Source organism: Gadus macrocephalus, chromosome 6 (genome assembly GCF_031168955.1).
Source record: "Gadus macrocephalus chromosome 6, ASM3116895v1".
Taxonomy (NCBI): Eukaryota; Metazoa; Chordata; class Actinopteri; order Gadiformes; family Gadidae; genus Gadus; species Gadus macrocephalus.
Window position 1 is genome coordinate 17,221,813 of NC_082387.1, and position 10,601 is coordinate 17,232,413.

The 10,601-nt window shown below is 47.6% G+C and overlaps 2 protein-coding genes across 2 annotated transcripts in view; one reads left to right on the top strand and one right to left on the bottom strand.

The window, feature by feature from the left end:
- Positions 1-4,003, bottom strand: part of rnf180a (ring finger protein 180a) — an 8,997-nt gene extending 4,994 nt beyond the window's left edge. The window contains exon 1 of the mRNA XM_060054606.1: positions 2,612-4,003. Coding sequence (XP_059910589.1) covers positions 2,612-3,655 — 1,044 coding nt within the window. The 5' untranslated portion in view covers positions 3,656-4,003. The remainder of the gene's footprint in view (positions 1-2,611) is intronic.
- Positions 4,004-4,845: 842 nt separating this feature from the next.
- On the top strand, positions 4,846-7,381 carry htr1aa (5-hydroxytryptamine (serotonin) receptor 1A a). Its single transcript, XM_060054607.1, has one exon. The coding sequence runs from the start codon at positions 5,679-5,681 to the stop codon at positions 6,966-6,968; it is 1,290 nt and encodes a 429-aa protein (XP_059910590.1). The 5' UTR covers positions 4,846-5,678; the 3' UTR covers positions 6,969-7,381.
- Positions 7,382-10,601: the final 3,220 nt, after the last annotated feature.

Below are 10,601 nucleotides of genomic sequence, written 5' to 3' on the forward strand. Positions count from 1 at the left end.
CGCAAGCACGCTCACACACCGCAAGTGTGGTGGAATAAACCGAGATATAAACACTTCGACTAACTTAAGAGAGAGGAAAATAAATCGAGAGGTCCGGAGCAAGTATTGACAAAAATACTTTATCGTTAAAAAGACAACAACAAGGCCGAATGGTTTGCAAAGCACTGGCCGTCAACAGATCCCGCCGTCCTCTTTATTCACACACACAAAGCAGTTTCTTGTTAGAGGTGTCCGCCCACAATCAATCATAAATTCGTCTAACCAAATGGTCAACAAAATAATCTAGGACACTAGGCTGAGGTCAGCACGCATTAACCCCGTAGCTTCCTGCTCCTGTGGGGGGTTCCAACATACGCTCTGACCCCAAACTCCCTGGCACCGTATCAAGCCCTGGATCAGAATCCAGAGACGCTTTAAATGTTTTCTACCATTAGATATATAAGCCTAATAATAATCATGGTTTACCATAGAATATAATCATTAATTTCTACCACATGTCTACACAAAGGCAGCGACAAATACACGGAAGCGCACTCACACACATGCACACACACAGGTAAGACGTTTAACGGCTCCGCCATCGGCACACGCGCAGGTAAGAACACACACGCAAGCACGCACATGGGCACGTACATACACGGAAACGCACACACATGCGCACACACTACACACACACACACAAGCACGCACACACACCGCAGGTCAACACAAAGGCAGTGACACATACATGGAAGCGCACACAAACACGCGCGCACACACGCACAGGTAAGAAACCATGGCATGCCACCAGGTCTGGTGTGATTAGCCGGTACAAGCCATTTTGGATATCTGCCCCTTATGACGTGTCCACCTAGATGTATGTTGGATAGATCAGTCTACCATCCTACCCAGTGGACTGTAGCAGACGTTGCTCATCTATCCGTCCCACATCTACGTGGACACGCCCACCTGTGATGTCATAAGGGGCAGATTTCCGTTTTTTACCGGCTAATCACACCACCACTGGTGGCATGCCATGGGACCTTTAAATTCAAACATCACCAACCGTCATATCAACACAGAAGTCACGTGATTCTTATAGAGACAGTTTCCCTATAACTGAGAACGAAAACATGTCAATAACACAGTATGGTGAATTATGTCTATAGAGTCCACCACAAGACTACACTTTGTTGCTCAAATGTAATATTACTCTCCTCCTTGAGCCTCCCCAAATGTCTTGCGATATTGATAACCCCCATCCCCCCTGTAGACTGTTTTAGTTTTTTATTTTTCTTATATTTTATGCGTATCATATGTTGCTGTAGGCTACTGCTGCCTGTCTTGGCCAGGACACTGGAAGAGATGTTTAATCCCAATGATGATTATTATTTTTCTACTAACCAATAGTAGTTGCCTTGCATTTTAAAATGTCATTGCACTTTTCAGCCCTGAATAACAGTAAAAGCTATTTAATAATTGATATGCATGCATAGTATACTACACTTTCCATTGAACAATTACCCCTGTTACCATAAATTGACAAATTGTATAATGTAATCAAATGCTCACACACCAGCTGCTTTCAGACACAGGTGTAAGTCCTGATATTCTCCTGATGGGCCGTATGTGTGAACAACATATCCTGACATTTGTACCCTGAAAATCTCCTGAATAATACTTCCCCTGAGTATTTACTCTGTAGGAAATGTAAATTACCTTATATGTGAATGAGGAGTAGAAAGTCTGTATTTCTCACACCACTTCAGTGGGCGTGTTGATGAAGCTTCTGCATGTCATTGAGTGGCCCCCTTAATGATAATCTGCCTTTTGTTGGCACTTAAAATGTTGGCACTGCTTTCAAGAGTAATTTCTAGTGAACGAATGTTGCAAATTTATAGGCAAAATGTTATTATGTTATGCGCTCAGAAATTTGTTGCATCATCGACTGGGGTTTCCACATTATTGCTATGGGTTTTATTACAACTAGAGGTTGAGAAAGCACTAGTTGTTCTAGAAGGAAAATAAGTTTCTTTAACTATATAGCAGATTCAGCCTTCATACTTTGCACATCATGTGGCATTAGGATTGCATGGAGACCTGCCATTTCTTTTTGTCGAAAATGGCAGTTAATAATTAATGATTAAGGAGTTAATCATTTATGTATCCAGTCCTATTTTCTCCAATGCCTCCCCAATTAGAAAGAATAATGTCCACTATTTCTGTTTAACCAGAGAGGCCGCTCTCTCGGATATTTGATTTTTCCCCCCAATTTTTTTTTTGTTTATTTTATTCTTCCTTTGAATATGTAAATTGGTATAATATTTTAAAATGAACATGCGTAGAGAGTATGTCTGATATTATGTTATGCTGGTTTAAAGTTAAAGTGGATGTCTCAAAGATTTTCACGTTAAATACATTTCTGTTCAGTCACTATCTATCAGCGAATGAAGTATCCCAATGGTGATGGCGCCTATGGCCCACTGAGGAAAGCCGTTGCATTTTGCAGTATTATGAATCCTACGAACTCGGAATTGATGGCGAAACCATTTGTAGCTCTGTGAAGAATTACAGAATTAACGAAACTGAAAATTGAGCACTACCACTTTCAGTCGTAATGTGTGCCGTTTACCTGTCTGCTGTCCTGCTGCCGGCTCTGTCTCCAAATCTCCCTCCTCCGTTGCCTCCTCCTCTGGCTCCTCGCCCTGTTCTTCTCCCTCCTACTCCTGCTCCTGTCGCTCTCGACGACGGAGGAACAAGTCAGCGCTGCTGGTGCGAGGGCAGGACTAATCACCGCCGCCACACCATTTCCCCCGGCCCCGGCCCAAGACCCGGCCTCCTCTTCCCCTACCCCTTCCTCTCCTCTCTCTCCCTCCTGCATGTCTTCATCATCCTCGTCTCCCGGCAGTGTCCGGCGGCCCGAGGGCAGACGGTTCCGCCCGGCCCCTGACCTCGACCTCGGCCTGGCCTCTAACCTCCACGGCGGGTCTGGTTCTCTGGCGGGTGTACGTGGCGTGCGGTGGAGCGGGTCTGCTTTGTGAGCGGGCCTCTGGGAGGACCTCTGTTGTGGCGGAGGAGGATGTGGAGGCGTCGCCCAGATTCTGATTGGAGGGCGCTGGAGGGCGGCGGTGGACTTGGGGCCTGGGGCTGGCCGCGAGCTGGTGGTTGGGGTGGAGGAGGTCATCCATGCCCGGGGCCCATCGGAACGTGCTCTCCCTCCCATCCCACCGGGCTGCAGGATGCCAGCGTACGAATGAGTAGACGGGCTCCCGCTTCGCCCTTCGTCGTGCGCGGCGGTTTTAAACGCCTCTGTTCTCCCCGTCCTTTCCCTGCCGCTCCTCTCCCCGTCTCCCTCGCCCCCCCTGAGCCTCCCCACACTCTCCCCGCTCCTGCCTGCTACGGTCCTCTCCTCTCTGCCCTCGATCCGAGCGAACCCCCCCCTCTCTCGTCGGTCCACGTTGCAGGCCTTCCCGGTCACTTTCCTCCCGGCCAGCCGTTCCATGCGCCCGGTTGTCCCTGCGCTCTCTGGGCTCGAGTTCCCCCTGTGGTGAGGGCTCTGCCTCTCTGGATCCGGACCGCCGGCCGGTTGGCTTCCACTGCTGCCTCCGCTGGCCTCCCCGGCTCCGTCGGATCGCTCTCCACGCGAACCAAATACACCTGAGCTGTCGTCACTCATGACGGGACCCCTTCAACTCCTTTGTGGTCGGCCGGTCAGTAAACCTGATCCCAGCCCCCCACTGGCTCAGCCTTTGACCCTACCCAGTGGGTCCTCCATGGATGCTTTCCCCCTGCGCCCCTTTCCACAGTTCTGTTTCCCTGGTGGTGGTGGTGGTGGTGGTGGTGGTGGTGGTGGTGGTGGTGGTGGTGGTGGAATTACTCCGGGCCCTAGGAGGGGAGTGCTCAGTGTGTCCGCCAGCAGATAACAGAGATGAGCCAGAACAGGAACACTTCCCAACACGTCTCTCTCTGTCAACTCCTGGGACATTCCACACTGTTGACATGGCCATTGCACCCCGTCCCATCCCCATCCCCAAACCCTCCCCCACCCGTACACAATGGCTCCACTGTTCATGCCCTTGCCCTCCCCCCACCCTATCCATTGTTCTTCAGGTAATCTATAGAATACAATCTGTGAAAAATATATAGAATTAACCAGAGCCATTCTCTCTCCCTTGCTGCCATGTCAAGTCAGCCCTTTCACTCTCTGGTTCACACAGTGTGTGCCTGGTGTGTGTGTGGTTTGTGTGTGTGTGTGTGTGTGTGTGTGTGTGTGTGTGTGTGTGTGTGTGTGTGTGTGTGTGTGTGTGTGTGTGTGTGTGTGTGTGTGTGTGTGTGTGTGTGTGTGTGTGTGTGTGTGTGTGTGTGTGTGTGTGTGTGTGTTTGTTTTCGTTGAATGAAAGACAAAGTTATGAAAAGTTGGGCTTTGATCCTCGAATATACATACACCTACAGTATTACGTATAGCATTAGGGATTGTATTATGAGACTTCAAAAAATTAATTTAGAATAGTATAGCTGTGAATGAACGGCAGACCTGATTTCACTATGGCTGCATCTCTTGTAAATGTATTGAAAGAATTGCAGTAAATATTGTAAAAATGTAATACATTTAGCTGCAACAATCGCATTCAAAATCTTCTTGTTTTCTTTTCGTTCCTTCTCCACCAGTGTGAATTTCATTTCACGAAACTCTGTCCGTCCTTTTTGGTCCCTGTTGGCATAATATTTCTCTGAATTGGCGCCATCCCCTTAAGATGAGGCGGCGACCAGAACAGTACCAGCCACGACCACCAGATGGCAGGAGACCCCTGTTAGGGGTCAGCTAAGAGCTGTCCGTGGTGCTGAAATACGTTGCGCTTTCAACAACGTGTTGTTTGCCTTTGCGTTCCAATTATTATACATTTAAAATAATTAAATTAAATTCTTTCTTCAATAAGTAGGCCGACATTGTTTTTTATATATTTTGGAATTAAGCTTATTTTTTTCTGATTCAGATCCCAAAACACAGGTAGGTCTACACATGGATGAATTGCAAATTACCTAACACTGCGATAACTGCCATAAAAACAAGACCTCACTGTAACGCCTGTTTTAGACACGACTTGTATCTAACAGCGGACACTCCTGGTTCTCGACTTCACCACATACGGTTCTATGTTTCCAATAGAGAACTCTTTTCAATCTGACCCATCCACAGCCTTGCGCAAAAACAAAACCAAGTTTAAAAGAAAAAGATCCGGAGAGAGAGGAGCACCCCGTCGTTTCTGCAGGTGTCTGGAGTGAAGGGCAGAGCAGCACTGAGGACGGGGGAACAAAACTCCGGGACGACCTCCTCGCGGTCTGACGTACCCGGTGCCTCTGCTATAAATGAATTCCCAGCGTCACTGGGCTCAGAAACATTCGCAGTTCCAGTGAGCACCCCTCTCCGCCGACATCCACAGCACTCTTTACGCACATTCCCCCACCCCCCTCCCCCCAAACACACGCGCACTTCACAACACATACCCAAACACGTATGCGTCATGCGCCCTAAAGAGAGAGACGGCACGGACGAGGTGACTCCGATGGACCCGAGCAGTAGCCAACACGCCACCAAACAGATGTGAGCGACTGACCCCCCACTCCTGTAGAAGCTCCCCCCTCCCCCTCCAGCTGTCCCGGGATAGTGCTCTCTGAGCGCGTACGGAGTGGGGTGAATTATGGATTTTCCAGCAACCACCGGCAACGACAGCAACGCCACCTCGGGGTCCCCCGGCGGGGGTCTCGGTATGGTCGCGCGCTGGAACTCCAGCGAGAACGGCAGCGCGGCTCCGGGCTCTACGGCGGAGGACATGGAGCTGAGTTACCAGGTGGTAACCTCTCTGCTGCTGGCAGCCCTCATCCTCTGCTCCACGTTCGGCAACGCGTGCGTCGTGGCGGCGATCGCCTTGGAGAGGTCCCTCCAGAATGTAGCCAACTACCTGATCGGGTCCCTGGCCGTGACGGACTTGATGGTGTCGGTGCTCGTGCTTCCCATGGCGGCCCTCTACCAAGTGCTGAACAAGTGGACTTTGGGGCAGACGATTTGTGATATATTTATCTCTTTGGATGTACTGTGTTGCACCTCGTCCATCCTGCACCTGTGCGCCATAGCCTTGGACAGGTACTGGGCCATCACGGACCCCATCGACTATGTCAACAAGCGGACACCTCGGCGAGCGGCGATCTTGATCAGTGTCACCTGGCTGATCGGTTTCTCCATTTCCATTCCGCCTATGTTAGGCTGGAGGAGCGCGGAGGACAGGGCGAACCCCGACGCGTGCACCATCAGCCAGGACCCGGGGTACACCATCTACTCCACTTTTGGGGCTTTTTACATCCCACTCATCCTCATGTTGGTCTTATACGGAAAGATCTTTAAAGCGGCCCGCTTCCGAATTCGGAAGACGGTGAAGAAGACTGAGAAAGTTAAAGTGTCGGACAAAAGCTTCAGCGTGTCTCCGGCGCTGTTTCATAAGAAGACCAACGGGGAGACAGGAGACAAGGGCTGGAAGCTCGGCGCGGAGTCCAAGATGAACTCCCCGTGCGTAAACGGCGCGGCGAGACGTGCAGAGGAAGGTGAGTCGCTGGAGATCATAGAGGTGATCAGCAACTCTAAAACCCATCTCCCTCTGCCCAACACCCCGCAGTCGTCCCACAGTTGCGATCACACGAACGACAAGGCGTTGGACGCCAAGAAAAAAATTGCGATGGCCAGAGAGCGCAAAACGGTGAAGACCTTGGGGATCATCATGGGGACGTTCATCGTGTGCTGGCTGCCGTTCTTCATCGTTGCGCTGGTGCTGCCTTTCTGCGCGGAGAGCTGCTTCATGCCTGATCAGCTGATGGCAGTCATCAGTTGGCTGGGCTACTCCAACTCCCTCCTGAACCCCATCATTTACGCGTACTTCAACAAGGACTTCCAGAGCGCTTTCAAGAAAATCATGAAGTGCAAATTTCACAGACATTGACGAGGCATGCTGATATGCACAATGAACGCAGTGTGTTTGTTTTTTTTGCATTTACTTTGTATGGACTAAACAAAGACAGAAAGACAGCAAGGAAATGTGTATCGACTATGAAAAAGCAAAAAAAAAGCAAAAAAAAAAAGACAAGGACAATCACGTTACGGAGTTGGATGGATGAGGGACCACGTCTTTGTATGGATGGACGAGAGAGAGGGAACCCAGAAGGTTTGATCGCGGTTTAGATTCCGGTTTAATCGATGTTGTAGCTCTTGCCTATACGCAGCAGTTACCATCGTTGTTTCATGCAATACATGTCATGACGTGTGCTGACTACATCATGCATCCATACGGGACTACTCAACCATGAGCTTTGTAGAGCTGAACAAATAAAGGCAATGTAACTTTATCAATGAGAAGTCTGACTGTGGACTAAGTTATTCTGAAAAGAACATAGGGAGGGGGCGTATAAGAACACATAAGACCTACGTGATATCGAATGCAGCCACACGTTTCCATGTTGCAATAAATCATGAATCAATATTGAAGAGTGTTCAACAAATTGGAACACTCGATTCATTTTGGGGTGTATTGCATACGATGTTGTTTGGGTAATAAGGGTGTATTGCAGCTGAAATATGTATGGTTATTGAACCATCATCAGAGTTGATGTATAATATTTCCAACGCATGTTTTTTTTTCTGTCTACAATTAAGTAGGTTATTGCAGATATTCTGCGATTTCTGGACTAGCTCAGTATCAGCTGAAAGTCTTCCTGCCTGTCTGACTGTCTTCACTTCCTGGATTCACAGCCAGGGGTTTCGGCCTTTTGTCATGATACCCTATGTTGGTGGGCAGGATAGCATACAGAAAGCTGGAATGCAAACGCAGCATACAGCAGACTGACAGACACCTGCTTCCAGTGCTGCACATCCACGATGAAATACACCTGGTACAATATTTGTGCCTCTTAAAACATCTAGCCAGATTTTCCTGGTAAGATTGTGTAGTTAAAGTTGAACTGAAAAATAACCTATAATGGAATAGTGTTGACAAAGGCAACAACATCTCAGTTGCATTTGAGGAGATAACCTTATATGCAACTTGCACCTTAAGCTGGACCCATGAGCTGAAAGACGATACCTGCAATCTGGTTGTCATGGCAGCTTCACACTTTTTTATGGTTATCACAATCACCAATCAATATCATCAATATTTTATGTTAGCTATTATAGCTAATAATAATAATAATAATAATAATAATACATTTAATTTAGAGGCGCCTTTCAAGACACCCAAGGTCACCTTACAGAGCATATAGTCATCATTCAAAACTATGTAAAACAGACTAGGAATAAAAGGAAAACAGAGGTTAAACATGAAGAATAATAATAATTAATAACACTCAAAGACGCCTAAAGTGAAGGGGGGACCTCACTAACCACCACCAATAGCTATATTACCTGATAATATAAAACACACTTCAAATGCTAACAAACTGCGTTCAATGACACCATATTTGCAGTATGTATCATTCAGTATATGATAAAACATCACATTTCAGTCATACATAACACTATAATATATCCTTTTTTATTTTCTGACTTCTTTGGAGACCATAACCTGAGTGGTTTAAAATGTTTACACACACGTCACATACACACACACCCACACACACCCCCACACACACACACACACACACACACACACACACACACACACACACACACACACACACACACACACACACACACACACACACACACACACACACACACACACACAGACAGACAGACAGACAGACAGACAGACAGACAGACAGACAGACAGACAGACAGACAGACAGACAGACAGTCACACACACACACACACACACACACACACACACACACACACACACACACACACACACACACACACACACACACACACACACACACACACACACCATAGGTTCTGATCAGTTTATCAAGATCACTTAGTGCTTGAAAGGTAATTGAGGGGGAGAAATGTGCTATGATAATGCAAAAAGGATCATGCATAGGATCAAAAACAAGAGGTGGGGGTTAGGTTTATGCCCAAGGGTTCTCTTAGGTGGGCTGAGGCCATCAGGGATTGGACTCAGAATCTTAGGTGGCGGGAGTTGAACTCCCTAGCCACTTACTTACTCTTCAGATAATCCTTTATGCAGTGCTTCTCTATCCTTGGGTCGAGACCCCAACACAGGGGTCGAGACCCCAACACAACCTGCTATGAACATTAGGTCTCAGCAGGTTACTGAACTATAAACTATAGACATTTAATGATGGACTGATTTCTCAAACTCCAGGCCTATCAATTATTGTGATTCCAGCTTTTATGGGGTCCATTTGCAATCTTGTGAATCCCTTTTTCTGAGGAACAGATATCAGATATGTGAGTCTGTTGCAACTACAGCCCTACGTCGCTGAAGCCTTTCCATGCCTCTTTCTCCCCCATCTGTGCCAAATATTCTGCCTGGTCTAGTGTGTGGACATCCTCATGGGGGGAGAGGAAGTGCTGAGGCTACATGAAGCTTAGTGGACTGAGGCAGTGGTTGTGCTTTGGTTCCTCCTGAGTCACCCCGTCAGCCAGGCCCATTAATGACATTACATTTTGGTTGTGGGACCCTGGGATTACTAATAGCTGACCTGCTTTGAACCCTCTCATAACGGGAAAGGATTGGCCACGCTAATCCCGCTCCCACTGCAGGTCCTTAAGAGCAGGTATAGCTGCAAGGTTTGGCATAGGAGGGTTGTATAAGCAGGGACATGGCCGCAAGCCGCTTCAAAATAAGAGGGAGGGGGAGTGACAAGATGAGAGATGGGATTTTGGACCAGAGATTGGAAATTAGGATGGTGTAAGGGGAGGAGAGGAGGGGAGAGGGGAGGAGGGGAGGAGGGGAGGGGCCAGATAATGAAAAGAAAAGAGAGGAGAGGAGGGGAGAGAAGGCAAGGGGAAAAGAAAAGAAAGGCCACAGAGGAGAGGAGATGAGATGAGAAACAAGGAAAGAAAATGAGAGGATGAGAGATGGTAGGAACATAATGGGAAAGAAAGGATAAGAGGGGAGAATAATCTAAAGGAAAGGAGAGGAGAGGAGAGGAGAAATTAGAAAGGAAAGGAAAGAAGGGGAGATTAAATGAAAGGAAAATAAATCATAAAAGGGGAGGGCAAAGGAACGGAGAGGAGAGGAGATGAGAGGAGATAAAAGGGAAGGAAATGATAGGAGGGGAGAGGAAAGGAAAGGAAAGGCAAGGAGACAAGACCTCCGATCCGGATTACACAAATCAGTGGCACTAGCACTAGGGATTATGTGGTTGATACCGCATGTGCTCCACTGCCCTCTGGCCTCTCACTATTGAAGAGTATCTAGAATGTAGTCCGACCACGCTCCTGCATTAGGCCAATGGTAACGGTTGAAAATGAACAATAAACATCACATTCAAATCCCCCATGGCATGCAACAGTTAGGTGAGCACTCTCTAAAAGACTGTGATGCCCCAAATACAAGATTACAAAAGGAACGAACTTGCTGCTGATATATAGTGCATATTTGTTTTAATAAACACGCGCAAAAGCAAAGCCTCTAACACATTCTTAAAAACATTGTTTAAAACAAAG

Bases quoted from the DNA above. Each gene is read 5' to 3' on its own strand.
- htr1aa (XM_060054607.1), top strand. From the start codon at position 5,679: ATGGATTTTCCAGCAACCACCGGCAACGACAGCAACGCCACCTCGGGG.